At 40.6% G+C, this 24,312-nt stretch overlaps 1 protein-coding gene across 1 annotated transcript; it reads right to left on the bottom strand.

Annotated features, from left to right (window-relative positions):
• Positions 1-2,383: 2,383 nt before the first annotated feature.
• SLC16A14 (solute carrier family 16 member 14) lies at positions 2,384-23,762 on the bottom strand. Its single transcript, XM_069466365.1, has 4 exons — positions 23,504-23,762; positions 17,263-17,406; positions 8,098-9,075; positions 2,384-2,535 (listed from the first exon to the last, which is right to left on the bottom strand). The coding sequence occupies exons 1-4, from the start codon at positions 23,760-23,762 to the stop codon at positions 2,384-2,386; spliced, it is 1,533 nt and encodes a 510-aa protein (XP_069322466.1).
• Between the last annotated feature and the right edge of the window lie 550 nt (positions 23,763-24,312).

The following is a 24,312-nucleotide window of genomic DNA, read 5'->3' as shown; positions in this document are numbered from 1 at the left end:
TCAACAAACAACTGTACAAACTGAATGTAAGGAAGTGTAACCTGGATGTAATTAGAGCAGGGGTATTGGATAAAAAGTTCATATTTATGATGTACAGCCAGCAGTGTGAGCATGCAAATGCATTGGCTATAGCACCATTCAAAATATTTAACACTGCCTCTTGTTAATTTGATGTTGTCAGAAAATAAAAGTAATGAAGTGATGTAGTCAGTTTTAAAATAAGCAACATGTTTTTCAATCTAGTCATCCCAATTTTGTGCATTGCCTCAGCTTTTAAGATTACCTTTATCAAAATAGAAAGCTGGATTCTTTAACAGCAGCCAAAGCTGTAATGATAACAAACAGGTCACTGTGTTGAACCAAATGGAGTTTGACATGCAACTTATTATCTATAATAATTTACAGGCAATTTTCGAATCATTGGAGGTAATATCGAGTGTGTATATTATTAGCTATGCTTTTGTTTCTTCTTTCCATTAGCTGCCTTTTATTATTTTGGTGGTCCTTTCATCACACCACCCCTCCCACTAGACATCAGAGCAGGAAATAAGGGAGATGCAACAAAAAGGAAATTTGTCCATTGAATCCCTTGTTAACATCTTGGAAGGGTTCAGCAGAGTATAACTGAAACTGCTGGCTAAAATTAGGCTAGGGGTAACATTCTGTGATTCCAGTTCCTAGTAGCATTCCTGCCTCTAATTACCAAGGATGATTGAGAATGGGCTGTGTTTCATTTTAGGTAAATTTGACCCAAGACACTGGCAATGATATTAAAGAATTTGGGGGTGGGGGGAATGAGCAAATGTGAGTAGAAATTTAAATAGTTTTAAAATATGTATAAACAAGTAAGGCAGCCAGAAATTTCATAATGATTCTGGGAAGAACATTCTGCAGTCTGAAAATGTTTGGCATAGAAAAATAGACATCTCAGATAATGGAAGGGCATTATTTGATGTCATGGATCACAGTTATCTTCTGTATGAAATCAATCAAGAGAACTATTTTTAAAACTGCACTCAGGCAAATGAATGATCTATCTCACAAGAACAGGCACTGGAGATGGGCTGTTTGTTACCACTCCTCCAATGCCGGGTGCACAGGTGGCATCTAGACCAAAGGCATTCCATTTATTACCCTCACTACTTGATGGTCTTATATTTTGGATTAGCAACATGCTTTACAAATGATTTAACCACCAACTTTATATGACAATTAGCAATTAGTTGTATGTAATATTTTTGGGGGAGGAGAAACTCAGAAAAATTGTTAGAGGCCCCAGATCATGCTCATAATCTAAGACAGAAGCCAATGGATATGAATATAGGTGCTTGAATTGTAGCCCTTGATTCAATGATTGTGTGTACAAATACAGCTTTCGCTAAGGACATGATTAATACTATTTATTTGTTAAGGTTTTGTCTCAAGATTCAGTTTGTAAGTGGGTAATATTGAATTAGGATTGATGTCAAATGCCTTCTCTTAGAGGAAGATTTATAAATCATACACCCTAGCTGCAGAATTCTTTTATAAAAATATAAACTGGCCGGGCACTGTGGCTCACACCTGTAATCCTAGCACTTTGGGAGGCCGAGGTGTGGGAGGATCACTTGAGGCCAGGAGTTTGAGACTAGCTTGAGCAAGAGCGAGACTCCATCTTTACAAAAAATTAGCCAGGCATGGTGGTGCACCTGTAGTCCCAGCTACTCGGGAGGCTGAGGCAGGAGGATCACTCGAGCCCAGGAGTTTGAGGTTGCAGTGAGTTATGATGACACCACTGCACTCTAGCCTGGTGACAGAGTGAGACCCTGTCTCAAAAAACAAAACAAAACAAAACAAAACAAAAAAACAAACAAAAAAACCCATGTTTAATTGTTAGAGCCTGCCATTGTTTTATATTGTTAGATCAATAGCTCCCTGTAATAATTAATTTCTGAAATTGAGTCATATTCTTGTGCTTGAAACCCATTTATCTGAGAGCTTTCCAGAAGCATACAGATACTTCAGTTTCACCTTACAAAGAAGCAGTTGAATTGAAAAGCTTTTATTCCCTGTCTTTGCCTTAAAAGCTATATCTAAAACCCTAGTTGCAGTGGATAGGAGAGAATAGTTTTTATAAGGGCATTTCTACCCATTATTTAATAGGCTGTCTTTGAAGAACATTGTCATCTCTAAAACATATGTAGACCTTAATACCTTCTAGCATTGCTTCTCCCCAGAGAGGCAGTGCTGCTTACAAATGAGGCCGTGACAATGGCATTTACAAATGACAATGCCAGTTACCATACAAAGTGCTTTCCCACATTCTGTCATAGGTGCCTCCCAGCAACCAGGTGAGGTAGGCATGAGTATCACAATGAAATCTGACACGAAACAGTACATGACACTAAACGTGTGCACCATCCATGTATTTTCTTCTGGATTGTTCTATAATTCGAACACACGGTTGAATGAGTAAAAAGAGTATTCCTACCATGTAAAGCAAACCACATATATAGAAGGAAAAATCATATTTTTGGGTGATGTCGTAGATCCAGCCTACAAAACAAAAAAGAATATATTCAGTGTGACGTAGTTGATACAATAAAAGTAAAGAACACAAAGCAGGTATTTATTGCTACTATAAATATTTCTAAAAGAATTTATTTACATGTCATTTAGTGCCGAAACGTTTCAGTTAGCTATTTGCTACATAAGCCAGTGTTCCCAATGCCTGGGGATGGCTGCGTTCATCTTTTAAGCCACTCAGGAGCTTTTGAAGGTCCTTGAGGCAGTACCTGGCAGACCCATGGGGAGAACCTACGGTCACCTCCAGGCCCATACAAAGCCAGCAGTGAACAGTGAATCCAGTGATCTTTTTTCACAAGTGCAAACACTGGTCTTTCCTGAATCCTTCAAAACTCTTCTGAAGAAGTTTATATGTGTATCAAAAAGAGGCCGAGCAGAAGACATTTGAACTTTCACTCATTCTGAAGTATTTGAGGGTAACTATCTGTTCTACGAAGAATCAAAATCTCTAGGTTTTATAAATTTCACATTTATAGACATAAAACTTTATGCAACTATAAATTGCCAGAGCTACAGCCTTAGATGCTGACTAAATTACCAGTTCTTTTCAAATTATAATCTAACATTTTTGCATAATAATCTTATTAGACACTTGTAAAATACCACTACATCCCATGGATTCTAAGACACTGATGTGCCATTATTTAATGTCTCAGGAAGAAAGAAATATCCCTGTAAGTTCAAATATGACAGTGTTTTCTTAAGACTTTGTAAAATGCATTCTAATTTCAAAGATGTTAAAATTGTAGAAAAATGTGTCTTGGAAAATATGAAATATGATTTTTTTTCCACTTCAGTAATAATTCTAAGAATTGGTCACATGTCATGGTTCCCACATGTCAACTATGTGAACTGAGAGGACTGAGCTACACACAAGAATTTTATAAGTGGTCAAAACGTAAATTTTCAATACCCACTTTTTCCATTGCAGTAAGTATATTAATTAGCAAAGACTTAAAGAAAATATAAATGATTTAATGACCAAACATAGTCTTCCATGGCCACTCTTCTTTTAAAAAATAGCTAACTGGCAAAGGAATGCATTAATGTAACTTAAACTTCTCCCACCGAGCAGCAGCCACACAAAAGCAACCAGGCAAGGTGGAAACCATTTCTTCTGACTTCCTAGTGGTTGTCTGTATGTGTCTCTTTGTTTATTGTATCTAGTGCATAATTAATGTGCCTGGATTATCTATTTACAGGGATCAGTCAAGGCATGCATAAAGAAAAACACTTAATAGCGTAAGAAACTTACAATCTTTTCTTTTAACAAGTTAAAAGCAATGAGTTCTGGATATACTGTAAAAGTAAACCAAGTTTTTGAATTTGGTATGTGATATAAAAATAGAAAAGAAAAAAAATAACAGACTCTTTAGAAGTGGCTCAGTAAAATGCTCTATCATCTTTCCTTAATCTACAATTTGAAACAAGAAGGGCAAAAAAGATTACACATAACCTAAAAATGATGATTTGGTTTCAAAATCGAATCAGAACGACACTGACATATGAACAAAAATTCACCCAACTTCTGGTCAGTGTTACCAATTGTCAGCTAGGGACCGCTGGGAATTATGACAAAGCAAACCATCCACTTGCTGGTGACACAGAGTGGGGGGGATGTATGCAGAGCACACGATGGGCCTATCTATAATCTGCAATGTAAAAACATCAATAAATACACATGAGGTTCTCCTGTTCCGCTCACCCCACGTGAAAGCTGACCATATCATTATAACAGCTAAATCCTTGCTTTTCGTATAATCAAGTGATTGAGAGTAGAAATGATGGCCCCAAGTAACAAACCCCAACAGCTGAAACAAGGTGAACTATTATTTATTTATTGCTGCTTAACGTGAGCCTCAGAAATAGGACAAAATCTTACTCAACTAGAAAATTAATTTTGTCTTTAGTGCAGACTATTTATATACTTTTTTGTCTGAGGTGGTTGATTATAAGCTCCAGGCCTCTGTGATGTGGCCCCTGCCTACCTCTCTTCCCTGCTGGCCTGGGCTCACTCACCAGTGTAAGTCACACAGGAGTTTGGAGTTTAAGGCGTTTTTCTTGGTTCCATCTATACATGTACTGCTCCCCGCTCTGGCAGGGACAGTAAGAAATACCACCCCATAGGGTCCCCATCTCTCCGCCCCACCCTCCATCTTTATTCTGCAGAATATATTAACAGAAAATATCTGTTAAGTATATTGTGTTGCTACAGCCTTAAATTCATTATTTTTTTTAAAAAATCTTGCCTCTTTCCTCTAAAAGTAAAAGCATCTCCACATGCCCCAAGCTTCAAAAGTAACTCATATGTCAATTTTTTTTAAAAAGCACACCCAACCGCAAACAATTTAATATAGTACAACTTATGGGAGTTGTCTTAAGTTTTATGTTCAATCAATCCCATAGGTTTCCTCCAATCTACCTTTAGGACTCATTCATAAATAACTCTGGATCCTGCCCTCTCCCTTTGGCGCCTACTTCAATCTTTCCTCTACTTTGAACTCAAACCCAGTCAGGTGCAGAGCAGGTCAGGAGAGACAGTACTATACCTGGAGCCTGGACGCTCAGCATGTGTCGACACAACCCTTTCCCGCAAGCGGCCTTCCCCACTCATCCTTCACCCGCTTCTCCCTCGAAGTCTGATCTCAGTTCCTTGATTGGGAACCTGGGAGCCTTGGCAACCCTGACCCAACCACCAATTCAAATCAACAGCTTCAAAGTAAAACCTGGCTCCCTATTAAATTGCATTCTCTTTTCATTTGAGTCGGTCAAATGAGAACGGCTGTTTTTCCTAGTAAGTAAGTAAGTACTTCCGGTTCATGGTGAAAAACATTGCAAATTATTGTTAAGGTGTTAGACTTGATGGGACTGGAGGAGATAATGTGTCTATTCTTGGTCAGCCAGATCTTTAAAAGAGCTGAATTGAATGCCCAGCAATACTATAAATGAACTAAATCAAGAAGTTCGTGTTGCTAAGTGACATGGTTGAAATGCCTGTTCACTATCTCTGACTGTACATTACATTCTTCTCCTAAATGAAAATGTGTGATTGTCCACCATGGAACTAAATTGCACCAGGTTTTTTAATGCCGGTAGAAACCTCTTTGAGAAATGGAAAACACACTTATTTCTGAATGAATTTTTTAGAATAGGTAATGTAAACAGTAATTTTCCTCACCACATACCCAGCTAAGTAATAATTTCTAGCCCATTTCAAATTTCTAACAAGATTTTAATGTGGTCCTTTAATCACTCACATTGCCAGGCACTCTGACCCTATGGTGTATCAATGCTGGGCTTGCATCTCATTGCAATGTCGGCTGCTCGGCCTGAAAAGTCAATGAATTAAACACCATGCAGGTAGCCCATGAATGTTGTTTACCATTTCTTGGTGCATGAGTTCAGTGGAAGGAGAAGAAACCAACAAACACAAAGAAAGAAAGGCCGCTTTAAATGTTGCTAGCCTAGACAGGCAGGTCAGAACATTGGTTTTGGAGTCCCCTTAGCAGCATATGATGATAAATGATGGTGTAATAGCTGGAGCTACAACAGCCATTCTGTGGTCATGAGGCAACTAGCAAGAGGAAAAGGCCAAGAGGATCTCTGAGGCACTGTCTCACTATCAGCTAGTGCTTGGGCTCTATATTTCTGGTTATGTGACACAATTAAGTCTGTTTAAACTATCGTCAAGATGTTCTCTTATAACCAAATGCATCCCTACCTGACAGAGAATTTTACATGAGAACAGGGAGCAATTTCAGCTCTTTCAACTGCCAATATAGGTTGCTGCACTGCCATAGTTATTCACTATTACCTAAAAATGCTGCAACTGCATCTCTGTTTGCAGACAACAGGAGCACCCCGATCCGGGAGGAAACCCATATATAGCCATGGGGCTTCCTAAAGTGACTCCTGGGGCCTTAAACCTTTAGTCAGCTAGCTGCCAGTTGTCAGCTGAATAGACAAAAATCTGTGATTTCTTGAACTTCAAATTCCAATGGGTACTTAAAAATGGGTTTGTTGGCACAGCCCTCTGCCAGTGGGGTCCTAAGAGAGGAGGTGACTTTAGGATTTAAAGAGAGACTGGGAAGGAAGGGGCAGGGAGGGCTCTGTCCTACACCATGGAGTTCCCCCATCCACTGGGAAGAGTATTCCTGCCAGAAGATATGAGAATAAAAGGCCTGGAGGGGCCGGACAGGCAGGGGTGGGTGGGGAGGGAGGACATCTAAACAGGTGAGGCTCCACTAAGTTATCCTGAAACACTGCACAAAACCTCTAGCAGCTCTGACGATCACCACTGGTCCTGGCTCACCCTCTGACAGCCACCTCCAGGGAGCACCTTTGTGTTGACAATTGGCCCTAGCCCCTGCCCACCCTATGTGGGCTCCGGCTTCCAATTTTTGGACATAAGATAGACCTTGTCACCTTTGCCCAGTACCTGGCATCTTGGGGCTTGAGCCCACCTGCCCGATCCTAATTTGGTTTTCCACAAAGCCAAAACTCATTTCACAATGACCGGTTAAGAGAGGTACCAGCCCAGACACAAGCCTCCTCAGTGCCCATGACTTCTGGTACGCCCACTGCAGGAAGCTAGTTCTCTGGTGAACTGAAGTGAATGCGGGGGAGCGTTCTCATCCTCGATGTTGCCAACTGGTGGCCTCTAGGCCTGCGGGAGGCAGAATGCCCCCACCCCCAAGGATGCACATGTCCTAACCCCTGGACGCTGCGGATGTGTAACCTAACATGGCAAAAAGCACTTTGCAGCTGTGATCAAGTTAAGGACCTCCAGATGAGGAGATGATCCCGGACTGTCCAGGTGAGCCCGATGTAACTAACAGCCATCCTCGTAAGGGAAAGGAGGAAGCAGGGAGCAAGGGAGAGGGGAAGACGAGGCGCTGCTGGCTTAGAACATGCAGGAAGCGGGTGCATGAGCCCAGGAATGAGGCAGCCTCCAGAGGCTGGAGAAGGCAAGGAAGCAAGTTCCCCCGGAGCCTCCAGGAGTGCAGCTCCGCCAACACCTTGACTTTAGCCCAGTGGGACCCACTTTGGACTTCTGACCCCAGAACGGTAAGATAATAAATCTGCATTGTTTTAAGCCACTAAGTTTATGGCAATTTATTACAGCAGCAATGGAAAGAGAATACAGGGCTAGACCCAGCCCACGGATGTGTCGTGTTGGACCAACACAAGGTGTTCTGAAAATCTGAAAGTGTCACCTAAGAGTCCAGATTTCTAGCTTCGCTTAGGGGGAAAAAACAACAATAAGATCTGGCAACAATTCTCAGTATTTCCTGGTGACAGAAATCCGCTGGAGCTGGGCAGAGGCTGCCCTCTTCAGACGGGCAGGGGCCCTGCAGTATCCCACCACCCTCACGTGCTTTGTTTCCGCGATTTACCAGCCTGGCAGCTTTAGCATGCGGAGAAGGATCCAAAAAGTTCCTAACTTCAATATAATATTCATTATAACGTTAATGACAACACACCCTCACTATCTGCATGCACGCTGAGGTCTTCGAACCTCGGAGAGTTTACCTGCAAAAGGTGGTCCCAGCAATGCAGAGATGCCATTAGCACAGATGATGATGCCGTAGGCGTTGGCCAGGTGTTCGATGCCAACCAAGTCTTCAGTCACGACAGGCATTAGGGAGAAATACCCGCTGGAAAAGCCTATCAGTGCACAGATGACCGCCAGGCCGGCATACGTGTGCATCAGCGGCAGAATAAAAATGCTGACGACGAGGGTGAAGTTGGCCAGCAGGAAGACATTCCAAATGCTGATGCAAGGTAAGTCGGCCACGATGCCCAGGATCACTTTTCCAAAGATGTGGACTATTGCTATAATTGAAGTCAGAGGGAAAACATCGTTCTGCTCCGATAAATTATACAAATTGACTATTTCTGGGAGGTGAATAAAGGGGATGACAAAGCTGCTATATGCAAACAAGGCCCAGAAAATAAAGGCTACAAACATTCGATTGGTAAAGAGCGAGGCCGTCCCAAAATAGCCCGAGTACCAGTCCGAGAGGCCCTTCCTGACCCTGACGGTCAGCTGGCTGACGGTCTTCAGAACCCGCAGGGCCCACATGTTCTTCCTGGGCAGGGCCTGGTCTGGGCACTCCTGAGCTTGCAGGTCACAAAGGGTGTCCCCGTTCCCGAGCCCGCCGTCCCTCTCTTCTGTTCTGCCCAGCTGTCCGTTTGACTTCACGGACTCAGTGGAGAGCTCTGGAAGGACCTGCGGATCTTTCCCTCCTGGGTTGTTTCCGCCTTTCTGAGGGGAGAGGGGCCTCATGAGCGCCCCGCAAACACACAGGTTTAAGGAAACAGCGCCTTGGATAAACATCGCGTTCCGCCACCCGTACTCCGCGCACAGGTACTTTAGCAGCACGGTCATCAGGAACGTTCCGAATCCTGTCCCCGTGGTGCTGAGGCCCTGCGCCAGGGCTCGTCTCTTCTGGAAATACTTCCCCACCATGACCACCGCCGGCAGGTAGGCCATCCCGCTGCCGAGGCCTGCACGGGTTGAGAGGGAAAAAAGCACACAGTACAACCAGAATTTGCAGCATTTGAAGATCATCTGCATTCTCTTAAATTAGTGTCTATGTATACTTTTTCTTTCTACAAAGAAATAATAGTGATTTAAAAAAGCAGCACTGAGGATAAGAACCAGGAGGGGGACTGTCCACAGAGCGGGTGTCTAGCCCATCATCTCCCCCAACAGGCTTTGCAGCACAGGTTCCTGCAATAACAAAATGAAGCCACATTCCCAGAATATAAGCTTAATGCAGCAGGATTGTGTCTGTATTTTCCCTACGGGTACGCCCAGGACTGCCCAGAACACACAGTATGTGCTTAGGGATTTGCTGACAAAAATGACTGGCTTCCCTGAGAGGCTCTGCTGTCTTAGGCCTCTGCTAATTGCACTAAATATCCAGAAAAGCACATGTACCAGGGCATGAAGAGCAACTGCAGGCATTGGCAGAAGCCTCAGGAATGGGCTGATTTGGTCACAAATTAATTGGAAGAATAAAAGGAATTATAATGTCCCCATAGACATAGCTACTAGATGTCAACACTACACGATACTTATTGTATCACTGATTTTTAATTGTATTCAAACAATTAAAACAGGGATAGTTTATTATTTACATTGACAAAAACAAAATGCTGGTGGGGGAGGCTGGGCATGTTCATGGCAGGGAGAGTCTGAGAACTCTATACTTGACACTCAATTTTGCTGTGAACCTAAAATTTCTCTTAAAAAATGAAGTCTATTGATAAAATACTGGTCAGGAGGTTGTGTTCCAGGTACAGAGAGGGGGAAACCATAAGTCTCACCTGGGATGCTCATGGGCCCCCACGTGGTCCCAACATGCAATATCTCTGACATAGAGGAGCAGCACGGTAGTGTACAAGAGGCTTTGCCCAGCATCGCTCTCCAAAGCTGAAGCCTCCCTCGTTCAGCATCACTTAACAGTTTCAGAATGGTTTGAATTTGGAAGGAGACCAGAGCAATCATACATACCAATGCGATAACTACCATGCACTGAGGGCCGATGATGATGTGCCCCTTGCTTTATCTGATTTAGTTTTCACAATAACCCCCCAAAGTAACTGTGGTTACCCCCATTTCAGAGAAGGGGGTATTGAACCTCATGGAGGTTCAAGACCCTGCAGCAGGTAATTGGAGAATCCGGGTTGGAATTCAGATCTAGCTGGAGCACCTGGTATCTTTCCTCCACCCACACTGTTTCTCACCCTGCCCTACTCTCCTGTGCCTCTTGCCCCCTCCTCCCGCTAAGCACTGTGCTCCACCTCAGTAAGCTGTGTGCCTTATTTCCCTCAGAGATATGTGATATTTACAGCAACCACCAGAAGCTGGGGAGCCTCAACCAGTCACTCTTCATGTGGGTACCCTTGTTTTAAGAACAATTATACTAGCTTCTCTTTTCAAAAGAAGATGGATAAATGGCCAATAAACATATGAAAAAATACTTAACTTCACTAATCACTAGGGAAATGCAAATTAAAACCACAATGGGATATCACCTTACCCCTGTTAGAATGGCTTTTTTTAAAAAGTCCACAAACAATAGAGGCTGGTGTGGATGCAGAGAAAAAGGAATGCTTATACACTGTTGGTGAGACTGCAAATTAGTACAACCTCTATGGAAAACACTATGGAGATTACTCAAAGAACTAAAAGTAGACCTACTGTTCAATCCAGCAATCCCACTATTGGGTATTTATCCAAAGGAAAAGAAGTCATTTTATCGAAAAGACACTGTACTCAAAAGTTTATTGCAGCACAATTCACAATTGCAAAGATGTGGAATCAACCCAAGTGCCCATCAATTCAGAAGTGGATTAACAAAATGTGGTATATGTATACCATAGAGTACTACTCAGCCATGAAGAAGGATGAATTAATGCCTTTTACAATGATTTGGATGGAGCTGAAGACCGTTATCCTAAGGTGAAGTATCTAAGGAATGGAAAAACAAACACCACATGTACTCGCTATTAAATTGGAACTAACTGATGAGCACACATGTGCACAGAGGGAAGTAAAACTCGGTGGAAATCAAGCAGAGGGGAAGTGGGTGAAAACCTACCGAACCAGTACAATGAACACTACCTGGATGATGTGCACACTTATTGCCCTGACTCAAGCATTACAAAAGCAATCCATGTAACCAAAAACATTTGTACCCCTGTAATATTTTGGAAAAAAAAAGGACAACTAAACTAGCTTCTAAATGACTCCCAGTAGAAGTGGTGGCAGGTCCCCAAGCCTCCTGACCAGCCTCAGTGAGGGCTACAGTGCCCCAATACTCTGCCTTATAGGGGAAATGAGCATGAAGAAAATGGCTATCTTTAACTTTAGTCAAACGCTGGATTAATGGCTTATAAGTCCATAAAAGGCAGAAATCTCTAATTTCCTAATATTCAAAGAGTCAGAGAAAAATATTCACTAGTCGATAAGCTAGGCTTACATTCTGACAAGTTTGTTGGCTTTTGATTATCTGAAATATCTGAATACTGTTTGAGAAAATTAATAGACATTTGAAGTTGAAAGGCAGGAATTACATAACATCTACTGAATGATTGTACAGTTGACGTTTGAACAACACGAGTTTGAACTTTTCATTTATGTGTGGATTTTCTTCTGCCTCTGCCACCCCTGAGACAGCAAGACCAACCCCTCCTCTTCCTCCTCCTCTTCCGCCTACTAGATGTGAAGATGATGAGGATGAAAACCTTTATCATGATCCATTTAATAAATAGTAAATGTATATTCTCTTCCTTATAATTTTCTTGATAGCATTTTCTTTTCTCTAGCTTACTGTATTATAAGAATACAGTATATAATACACATACAAAATATGTGTTAGTCAACTGTTTATGTTATCCGTAAGGCTTCCAGTAAACATAGGCTATTAGTAGGTAAGTTTTGGGGGAGTCAGAAGTTACATGCAGATTTTCAACTGCATGGAAGGTTGGTGCTATTCGAGGATCAACTGTAAATCCTTATGCAGAAACCCTGTGTGATGAGTGAATACCCTCTGAGAAATGAAAATTCCTTGTAGATTTCTATGGCAAATATGAATTTTGGAGGCCTTGTCCCTTTGTATAAGCTGGTTTTCCCTCTGCTGGAGAGCTCTTACTCTCAGACAGACCTAGGAGTCATGCCCTCGTCTCCTGCCCATCTCTCACCTTCTCAGTGAAGCCTACCCTGACTACCCTATTTTCAAATGCAACCCTCCCCCAGCCCCATTCCCAATCTCCCTTACCCTATCCATCTTTTCTGTTTATTAATAACCATAGCACTTAGTCACATAATTTACTTATTTATTATGTGTATTATTTATGGTCTTTCCCTATCTCTCCTTTTGTTAGACAATAAGCTCCACGAGAGCAGCGATCTTTTTGTGTTTTGTTCACTGATGTTTCTGTGCCAAGAGCCTAGAACAGTGCCTGACACATAAGGAATGAGATGAATGAAAGAAAGTCCTACAGGAATATGAAACAGTCATATTTTGATATAATAGCAACCTTTTTCATACAAGATTAATTTTACATTTCCAAGGTTAAGGTATAAAAAATTCAGCAGCAAAATGGGTGCATCTCTGGCTATTTTGAGAAACTAGTTACTATATTTGTTAAAGAACCAAGAGATTCTTTAATATTAAATATTGTGCCACAATATTGTTGCCCTTATGATAGAATTGGGAAGATGTATACCAGAAAGAATCCAGATGGCCTTGGGTTTAAATCCTGGCTCTAGTCCCCAAAAGTAACCGTGTGACCTTGATCAAGTTAGTTACACTCTGAGGCTCAGCTTTCTCATTGGTAAATCAAAGACACCACCACCTGCTTATTGTGTGGTGCTGTAGTGTGTTGTGTGTATATACATGTAATAGACCTGTGTCATAGCAAGCCTTCAATTAATGTTCATATCTTACCTCTTAGGCTACTGGCTAATGAAACAGTTTAAATCAAATTCAAAGTAAGTTTTAAGAAACAGAATGGTTTAATGAATCTTCATGTACCCATTATCCAGCTTCAACAATTATCAACTCATGGCCAGTCTTGCCCCCTGACACCTCCCACCCCCCACTCCCTTCTTCATACTATTTTTATTTGTTTGTTTTGAGATAGGCTCTTGCCCTGTTTCCCAGGCTACAGTGCAGTGGCATCATCATAGCTCACTGCAACCTCAAACTCCTGAGCTCAAGTGATCTTCCTACCTCAGCCTTCTAAGTAGCTGGGACTACAGAAGTGTGCCACTATGCCTGCCTAATTTTTCTATTTTTGTAGAGATGGGGATCTCACTGTGTTGCTCAGGATGGTCTCAAACCCCAGGCCTCAAGTGATCCTCCCACCTTGACCTCCCAAAGTGCTGGGATTACAGGAATGAGCCACCATGCCCAACCCTCCATACTATATTTTGAAGAAAATCCCAAATATATCATTTCATGTGCAAATATTTTAGTATAAATCTCCAAATATAAGAATTCTTTAAACAACATAATCATATCATTATCTCATCTGAAAAAAATGAATAACGTGCTATCATTAAATATCCAGAAGGTATTCAAATTTCCAAATGTCTCATAAATGATGTTTTTAAAAAACTTGTTTAAATCAGTATCCAAATAAGGCCTATACATTACTGTTTGTTGATATATATTTTAAGTCTCTTTTAGTCTTTCTCTTTTTTTTTTCCTTAGAATTTATTTGTTGAGGAAACAGCGTCAGTTGCCCTATGGAATTTGCCATATACTAGATTTTGCTGATGGCACAAAAAAAGTTTAATTTCTATGATAAAATATCTGATGTGTCAGTGACCATAACCAACATCCTAAATTTCATGTGGTTATGGTTTCTACACAGCAGCAGGACAAAATGACTAAGAGAAACAGAACTGAGGGGCATGAGCACAAGAACAGTGTTCGTTCTAACCCAGTAGGAACAATAAATGCTTCCATGTGTAAGGGGGAAAGGGACGCCCAATGTTGTAAGTGTCCATTTTCCTATTACACTGACTATCCACGCCCTTACCAGCATTCACCACCAGCTTCCTAATGCAACTTTGCGATCCATAATTAGCACAGTTATTACTGCCTTAGGGATACGGCAGGTCAGGCAAAGCCCTATGAATGTCCACCCTTCGCAGGGCCCTGGACCTATTCTTCCCCACACCACACCCAGGATCACAGGAGGAGCTGACAGCCGGGCAGGGAGGCCCGGGTCAGGAGAGAAAATCCTGCAGTCCTGGGTCCTGGATGTGAAGAAAGTGCCTTCAGGAGCCAGGCTGAAGAGAATGGGGTGGTGGCAAAGCTGAAGACATCTGCCAGACACCCTGGGCTAAGGAAGGTTGCTCAGACAGACATTAATTTTCTGCTTAATAGGAGGACACTCCCATGCGATTCTAATTGCCTAAGTGTAAAAAAAAAAAAAAAAAAAAAAAAGATACAAACAAATCTGCCTCAAATGTTTTTTGGAATGAAGAAGGATATCAACACAGTTTCTTTCAAACGTAAATGGTACAGTGATACACACTGCTTTTTTGCAGTAGATCCTTGCATCTAACTTTTTTCTATTAAACAGGAGCTAGATTGTCAACTGGCTCCAATATGTCTCACCAGTGACAGCCCAACAGCATTTTGCATATGTAACCTAACTGATTTGACTGAATTTCCCACTGAAATATAGTTATTGGAGATATAGTATGGATAAATTTATTTTCAGAGATTTCCTTTGGGTTTTTTTCATGTATAAAAAGTGGCAGTAATAGTGTCTCAAACACTTTCCTTTCACCAGCCTCCTGAATTCCTTCCTATTTCTTGTGCTCCATAAATATTTGCAGAATAGCTAAGTGAATGAATTACATAAATGAATGAATACAGAGATCATATTATTCAAGAATCAATAAGCAATGAACTCCAAGAAATAAAATTCCACTTAAACAGAGTTTAACGATAGAAATCTCTGCATGAGGAGATTAAATCTTAAGTCCCAGCTTTTAGGATCAAGTCATAGTCCACGCCACCACGTCAGGTCCCAGTGGGTCCCACATATCTCCCCAGACACCCCAATGCGGCTCCTTGGTCTCAGCAAAGGAGTGTTTATTTCCTCACCTATAGTACAAAAATCCCAATGCTAGCTCTATTCGTTGGATTGTTATGGGGAAAAGAGCCTCTAAAACACTCAGGGAAAACATCTTAAGTTCTTTAAGAACTGTTATCACAGGAGGAGTATGAGTATGTTCTAGTGATCTACTGCACAGCATGGTGACTATAGCTAATAATAATGTATTGTATATTTCAAAATAGCTAAGAGTAGATTTTAAATGTTTTCATCACAAGGAAATGACAAGTATATGAGGTGATGGATATGTCCATTAGTCTGAGTCAATCATTCCACAATATATACATGTACCATAATATAGCATTGTACCCTATAAATATATACCATTATTATTTGTCAACTAAAAATAAAATTTTAAAAAATGTATTATGTATAATAAGGGAAAAAAAGAGCTGTCATCAAGTCCTTCAGATCAATGATTTTCAAACTATGCTTCAAAAGATACAGAAGTGTACGTGTACATGTGCATAGATGTACATTATGGTATATACATTACCATACATACGGTAATGTGTACATGTATACAGATGTACATTATGATATGTACATTATGGAGAACCGACTTATAGATTTATATGGACAGTAGGTGTTTTTTTTTTTCTAGAGACAAAGTCACACTCTGTCACCCAGGCTGGAGTACAGTGGCATGATTATAGTTCATGCAACCTTGAACTCCTGGGCTCAAACAATCCTCCTGCCTCAGCCTCCCAAGTAGCTGGGACTACAGGCATGTACCACCACATCTGGCTAATATTTTGTATTTTATGTAGAGATGGCATCTTGCTATGTTGCCCAGGCTGGTCTCAAACTTCTGGCCTCAAACAATCCTCCCACCTCAGCCTTCCAAAGTGCCGGGATTACAGGTGGAAGCCTTTGTGCCTGGCCAACAGTAAGTATTTGCATTCACATTTTCCTGCTATCATAAGGCATATACTTAAGCTTATAATACAATAAAATATCATATTTATATATTAATATATTGAGTAAATATATTGTTATATATATATGTATTAGCTAACATTTACTGAGCACTTCATTATGTGCCAAGCATTGTGCTAAGTGCTTTATACAAATATCTCATTTAATCATTTCAGCAACCATGTAAGCCAGGCACTTTTCTTTTTTAAAAAAAATTTATTTATTTATTTATTTATTTTGAGGGGGTTCTTCAGGGAATTTGGAGGGCAAGATGTCCTGCCTCCCCAATTCCTCCCACCCCCAGCCCTGCACCAGGCTCTTTTCATTATCCCCATTTTGTAGATAAGAAAACCAAGGCATAAGTAGTTTAAATAATTTGCCCAAAGTCATACAGATAATAAGTGGTTTAAGAAAAAAAAAAAAAACACCAGAATTCCAAACTAACTTTTAACTCTTATGCTAACACATTCATTAGGACTGTAGCTCTGAACGCAAAAAGAAAGTTGAGCTAGATTAGATTCATTAAAATACAATTATACAAGTAAGTAACCTACTTGTCTATGTGAATCCCACTACCTGTTGACAAAGGAAATTATGGCTGGGAATATATTTTGCAGAACGAATATGCAAACTGTACTGCCTGCCAGCCAACTTTAACCTCTTCACTGGGGAATGACACCCTAACTGTGCCCTAGATTTGCTTTGTAGAGAGTCTACATGTATGTGGGTTTCGTGCTATTTCATTAATTTGAATAGAGCTGAAGGAATAAATGATTATTCTGTGATTTGCGCTTGATTCTGCCATTATTAAAGAGAGAATGTTATCAATTGGTCTATTCACCTAGGTCTGTATTACTATTCTTTTCCCTTTTCTCATAGGAGAAAGGGAAATTAATTTGATTTAATTAGGCAGGCCAGGAACTGTTGTTAGGTTGGTTTTCCTCACTTAAGGTGTATTTTCCATCTTCTATTAAAAAGTATTTCCTGGAGGGTAGGGTGGGGTTGGGGTGGGACAGAGGAAACAAATCAAACTAGTTTAGTGCATGTCTTTTCTCCACAGTTAAAGTAGTTGCCAAAATGTCCAATAAAACATTAAAAATCAAGTTTAAAAAAAATCCACATGCTTACCAGCTGCCACTCCGAAGGTAATAAAGAGATAATGCACGTTTGCAGCATAGGCACTCAGCACCCAGCCCAGGGAGTTGACCAGCCCTCCCACGATCGCCGTCCGGCGGCACCCACAGGTGTTAATGAACAAGCCGATGAAAGGTCCTGTCACAGAGCATTGGAAAAGGAATTGACTAATGGCGCTTGATTTCCATTCTTTCTTAGTCAATCTTCATGTGAAGACAAAGAATAAAATGTTATTAGAGCTTTTAAATAAAACAAACAAACAAACAAAAAAACCCCACAATGCTTTATATGACAAAAAACTGTTACCATGCAAAGATGGCTTTAAATAATTTCATCAGAGAGCACAAAGTTCTAGGTTTGCAAGGAAGGCAGATCTGAAATAAATAAACATTCCTTCTTTTGTCTACAACAGAGGCCCTAAACTAGTGGTCTAGAGGCTACATCCACTCTGTGATGCATTTTGTTGATCCCAAACAAATTTTTAAAAATGTTTGGAATCTATTGCCAATGTTTAAAGATTAAGAGCATTCACCAAAAGACCAGTGGCAACACAGACTATCTTCCCGCAGGGCCCAAATCAGCTGGAGCTGTGCAGTGGCAGACCCCGCTGGGCTGGGTCACACCTCTGGAGTTTGCCACGGTCTCTACGCTTCCCTCTGGTCTCACACCGGGCCTCCTTCACATGATCTGTGCGGCCTCTTTACACGTAAGTCTTTGACTCCAGACCTAAAGGGAGTACAAGAAGGGGGTTCTCGGAACTCCTGTGCTTCAAGCAGGGAACGTGTCGCCTGTTTTCACAAGGACACCCCGATGAAAGGCTCGTCACTGCTTCATTCATCCTCCAGCCCCTGCTGACTTGCACACTCCTGTCTGGACCCGTCAGGCTGTGCACTTGCAACTCTGTGTGGAGATCCAGGCGTACGCTCCGTCGTGCAGGATGGGACAGTCCTCACTGCAGTAAGTATTACAGATAAACCTTCTGATTGCGTCCTTTGCTTCGACATGCTAGTCTCTAATTGTCAGCCCTCTCTGTTTTCTTCCTGATTTTGTGGTAATTTCTGATGTCACTGAAGCTGAACGCTTGTCTTGTGATCAAATAGCAATCCAGATCTTAGCAACACAATGGGAGATAGTACTCAATATTCAGTAGGATGGTACATTTTAAACATCCTATTTTTGATCATTATTACTTTACATAGTTACGAAACCCTATAATGCAGGTGGGACTATTTCAAGTTAAAAATTTGTTGAACTCTCAAGGGCTACCCCTTGTTAGCCCAAACTGAAATAAAATTTTCCTTTCAATTGTTAACTGTATTTAAGTGCATATTTGGGTACACAGTCTGCTAACGAGTTTATTTTGTCTAGTGGTTTTGAGAGTGCCTAATTCTAAAAATTATGGAGGTAAAGACTTATTAATGTAATTAACCCTGTTACATTACAGGAAGTAATCCAGTAGATAAACCTCTTAGAATAGACTTAATATGTTAAGTCTATTTTTATGTGTTATATATTATAAAAGATGCACATTATAGAAATAATATATAAAATAAGCACAATGATATAAACATCTGAGGGATTTATTGGGGGTAACTGAAATTCAGATACCATAAGTTAAAGATATTTCTTTGATTTCTTTACATGTATTTTTATTTTTCTAAACTCACTGTCACTTGACCATGCCAAACATGGATGAGTGGATAAAAGAGCGAAAAATGCATGACTTGTCAGTTTGCTGTTGGTAGCCCTTTGAAAGGTCAACAGATCATAGGTCAGTAGCACAATCATATTTTCCACGTTACAGAAAGGGCCCAGAAGCAAGTCTTTCTGAGATACTGGATGTCTCTGAAAATTGCATTAAGATGGCATTTGAGGAAAACAAAAGGAGACAATTCCCAAATTAGTGTAAATATTTATGTCTGGAGGAATTTTATGAATCAAAAAGAAAGTATTAACTGCTTTACTGATAAAAACATTAAGTTGGTAACAGTATCTGGCTTTTTAATCAACTCTTGCATGCTGGAGCTTCAGACATTTATGATTTGCAGATGGGCAAAACCAGACCCACAAATGCTGTGACTCCTCCACAGTTACAAAATAGGCACATTAAAAAAAAAAAAAAATTCAAACCGAAGCTTTCTGAGTCTCAGTTTCATTTTCTACCCATTGTTTAGTGATGGTCCTCTGGCATCTCCAAAATCGAATTGCCACTTCAACAAAATAAAAGAACCTCACATAATCTAAGGAGAGGGGAATGATATTATACAACTGAGATACAGTCCTTTGGCCATGACTCACATTTTTGTAGAGTAACTCGATGTTGGGGAATGAGAGTATACACATTATCAGACTTTTTCCTCTTCAGAAGGACTCTGAATCTTGGACCATTTCCCACATATTAAATTATCACGTAGCTGCCGGGGAACGCTCTCAGGAAGTCAACATGTTTGGCCTATCCCAGCAGTGGACAGGGTGGAAAAAGCTCAGGTGAGGACAGGAGCAATGTGAGGTGAGCCTTGGCAGCGCTCAGGGATGGAAGTGAGTGTAACCCCTCACTGCAGTAAAGAGTTAGGAGCCTTTAAATCAATGGCCTCTGCCTTGGCTGGACACTGGGGTCACTTAGGAGCTTTAAAAAAAAAGACCTGATGCTTGGGGTCCATCTCAGGAGATTCTGATTTAATGTTCCAGGTGCAGCCTGAGCATCGGGGTTTTTTAAAGCTCCCCAAGCAGATGGGATGTGCAGCCAGGACTGACAACCACTGCTTTACATCTACTTTGCAGGTAAATTACCTTTTGCAGCCCATGGATTCCCCTAATGATACGGTGTCCTCCAAGAATTAATTATTCAGAGGGCTATCATCACAAAGGCTGCTGTAGATATGAAAGAGGTGATTGATTTTATTAAAAGTTGGGTCTGGGCATAGTGGCTCATGCCTGTAATCCCAGCATTTGGGAGGCTGAGGCTGGAGGATCACTTAAAGCCAGGAGTTCAAGACCAGCCCAGGCGACATTGCAAGACTCCATCTCTACAAAAATTTAAAAATTAGCCAGGCGTGGTGGTGTGCAACTGTAGTCCCAGCTACTTGGGAGGCTGAGGCAGGAGGATTGCTGGAGCCCAGGAGTTCAAGGGTGGGGTGAGCTAGGATGACGCCACTGCACTCTAGCCTGGGTGACAGAGTAAGACCCTGTCTCTGAAAAAAAAAAAAAAAAAGTTGGGACCTCCTGCAGGACACTGGCAAATCCATGCTAGTAAAGAATGAAGCAGTGCAAATTTATTGAATTTCCCATTGCAAATCACTGCCCAAGAGAGAGATGGCTTGCAACTACTGTAACATAATTCGTGGATTTTTTTTTTTTATTTAAAAGGTGTAGGCCCACATGTGCTTACAGTGATTATAAAATAAAAATGATTTATATTATTCACTTCAGATATATTTTCAGTTCTCATTTGATGTAGTGGCAGGCAGAGTGTCATAGCAGACACAATTTTGGAGAACAATGGACCAGGATTGAAGCCTATCCTGCACTTAAACTGACTGTTCAACCTTGGGTAAGTTACTTAATGCCTCTGAGTGTTGCGTGGTCTTTCTCTGTAAGATGCAGATGATGGTCTGGCCTCCAGTGTTGTTGCAGGATCAAATGAGATAATGTGCGTAACATACACTGGGCATGTAGTAAGTGACACATAAAGGAGAGCTGCTACTGCTGGTTTCTGGCTTGGAAAAGTTCCCTCATGTTGCTCAACCACTCTGCAGCCACCCTGTACCAGGAAGCTTAGGATAATGAACAGTAATTTAAGGTCACGATAGACGGAATAAAAGACCTTTCATTTACCCAGCTACGAGGTCTGCCGTGTTATGATTTCTGAGACCCAGGGCAAAAAATGTTTATCTGGCAGGCGGCTTTCGCTTTAAAAAGATTAGTCTACAATCTGAAATTCTGCCATCTGGAATTCAGGGACTCTCAAACAGAATTCCCAACACACAGTTACTGCTCAATAAAATTAAAGATGACCATCACATTTCACCATCACTATGAGTTAGGTGTTCTTATTTTGAGAATCACCTTTAAAACCATATCCAGTAATTTCAGGACTGGTTTCTGCTGCTTATTTCCACAGAACTTGTGAAACACAGTATCTAAGACAATCTTATTGGATGGTTCGGAAAATATTGTGACATTTCATAGACTGGCCTTTTTCTGAGTCTTTGTTGTTGCACGCACACACTTCCTCGATAGAATCTGTATGTGTCTTATTCTATCCCTTAAAAAATATTTTTAAAAAGGTAAGAAAGCTGGGTTTTAAGTGTTCTAAAAGCACAGTTTTCTTTTACTAATTTATTGAGAAGGTAGAATCACAGCCAACACGAAACACTGCCTACACTAAAACAAACCTACCTACATTTTTCACATGACAAACAGTCCTAGTTTTAACAAGACTAATGCAGAGTTGAAGAAGTCAGTTCAATACTGTTATAGACAAAAATGATTTATCAACTATTATCTGATACACATAATGCTGCCTTTATTTAATTGTAAAACTATCAGTATGAATTCCCTTTTATAAACAAGCACACACACATTCACGTACATGCACACAGACATGCCACACTTCTTGAGAAATAACACTTTGTCCTTGTTTCCTATCAGTAGCACTGCCACTGTTATTGACGTTGCTTGTATTATCAAAAATAACACTGACTAAATGCTAGCCAAGATCAACGAATCTCTGAATTGGAGTCAAGCATGTAATTACTAATGCAGAAATCCCTGCAAAGGCACGATTCCCTTCACACTCATGCCCGTCATACACACACTCTCACAAAACCAGAAAAAGATCAGAGGCCATTTATGTTTCCAGTATAAAATATGTCATAAATATTTTAAATTAAAAAAAATTAGATGTAAACATATGGCTTTTCTTTTCAAGTGAAGAAAACTGAAAAAACATTACGGTATACTAGTAATGACCTCAGAGGACTGTTAAGAGAATTAAATAAAATTAAATGAAATAAGTAAGGAAGCACCTAGCATATAATAGGTGCTTATTAAATATTAGTTGACAGTAAGAGTTATTTATTTCCCAAATTGAAATGCATTAGCCATAATAACATTATATTTATAATAACTTCCAGGTTTGGTATCTCCAACTAAGAATTGGTTTCATAGGTTGTTGTGTGGTTAGGCTTAACTAGAAAAAACAAGAATATATTATTATTTCTTCCTGTTATCTATATCAGTAACCTTTCTAAAAAAAAGTTTAGTAGATTTTTCAGTAACAGATGATCAATAATATTTCAAATTAAAAACATTAGAATTCATGAAATAAGATTATTACTTCACTTTTATAGTATTTTCTTTAAAACTTTTATCTTTTAAAAACACTCACAAATGTTAAATAAGAAGGGTTTTATAGTGATAGATAATGAATTATAACAGTAAAGAAAACAGAGTTTGGGGCAAAAGAAAATTTTTTAAATGATCAATTTTTAAAATACTCCAAATTTTACACCATCCAAATAGACATATCATGCAAAAGAACAAATATTATATGATTCCACTTACATGAGGTACCTAGAAGAGTCAAATTCATAGAAAGAGAAAATAGAATGGTAGTGGCCAGGGGCTGGGGGAGGTGGAACTGGGGAGTTGATGCTTAATGAGTACAAAGTTTTTGTTTGTTTGAGACAGTGTCTTTCTCTGTCACCCAGACTGGAGTGCAGTGGCATCATCATAGCTCACTGCAACCTCAAACTCCTGGGCTCAAGCAATCCTCCTGCCTCAGCCTCCCGAGTAGCTGGGACTACAGGCATGCACCACCACGATTGGCTAATTTTTCTATTTTTTGTAGACACAAGATCTCACTATGTTGCTCAGGCTGGTCTTGAACTCCTGGCCTCAAGTGATCCTCCTGCCTTGGCCTCCCAAAGTGCTAGGATTACAGGCGTGAGCCACCACGCCCAGCCCAGGGTTTCAGTTTGGGAAGATGAAAACAGTTCTGGAGATGGATGGTGGCGATGGTTGCACAACGATACGAGTGTACTCAATGGCACTGAACTGTACATGTAAAAATGGTTAAAATGGTAAATTTAATTATATATGATTTACCACAATTAAAAAATAGTAACCACTAACATCTAATATCTAATGTTTCGACAATATAAAGCATTACTTACATCGGGGAATTGTCATTTTATAATTATTCAGTTTTACAACAGGTCACAGATGAACATACCCACTATCAAGGTGATGCCCATGCTGAGCGAGCTGACCCACGCCGTCAGGCCGCGGCTCTGGTGGAATTCTTCAAGCCACTCCACATTGAGGACTCCCAGGGCCATCTGGGAGCCCATGATGAGGATGTGCACAAAGAAAGACGAAAGGACCATCATCCAAGCCCAGCCTCGGTCAATGTCTGGGTGGGGCTTAAGCGTCTTCTTATCTTTGGGGTCATCTTCAAAATCATACCCAATATCTTCATGACTTGTATACATCTTCCAAGATTTTTCTGAAATAAATATAACAAATAATTTCGCTGAACATCAAAACAAAAAATATCTTCATCTTCTTTGGATAGCTGTACCTCCCCCTCATAACCAAAGTGGCTCCAACATCACCTCCAGCCTCCAGATTCATCTGTGTCATTATGTGGATTTAGGAACACTCCTTACTTTTTCACAGGATCAAGTGCTTTTATGGAACCTGTTTCATCTTCATAGCCACAGTTTATGTAGGTATTATAATCCTGGAAATAGACTCAGAGAAGCAAGGTGACTTTCCCAAAGTCTCATGTCCAGTATGGAGTGTGGCCAGATGGGAAACCAGGATTTGAACCCAGCTAGTCCTGACTCCAATGCCCTTTCTCCCTCCCAGAGATGGATATTGACAGGTGACAAGAAGGATGTCAAAAGGGAAAACCAGGCTTCAGGGAGACTACCTCAGGGTAGTTTTACCTTGGTGGGGCCCCTGGCAGAGGATCTGGTTCTGTTTTTGTGTGTACAAGTGTTCAATTTGTTCAGGATGGCCAGAGTGGATTAGCCAACT

Source organism: Eulemur rufifrons, chromosome 1 (genome assembly GCF_041146395.1).
Source record: "Eulemur rufifrons isolate Redbay chromosome 1, OSU_ERuf_1, whole genome shotgun sequence".
Lineage (NCBI taxonomy): Eukaryota > Metazoa > Chordata > Mammalia > Primates > Lemuridae > Eulemur > Eulemur rufifrons.
This window is presented reverse-complemented; position numbering and strand designations above follow the sequence as displayed.

What these genes read in the sequence shown, in the direction of transcription:
- SLC16A14 (XM_069466365.1), bottom strand. Translation starts at nt 23,762, where the DNA reads ATGTATACAAGTCATGAAGATATTGGGTATGATTTTGAAGATGACCCC. An exon ending in GGGCATCACCTTGATAGTGG is followed by an intron (nt 17,407 to 23,503) that starts GTATGTTCATCT and finishes GCTCTGTGACAG; the next exon opens with GACCTTTCATCGGCTTGTTC. An exon ending in GCTGGGACCACCTTTTGCAG is followed by an intron (nt 2,536 to 8,097) that starts GTAAACTCTCCG and finishes TTTGTTTTGTAG; the next exon opens with GCTGGATCTACGACATCACC.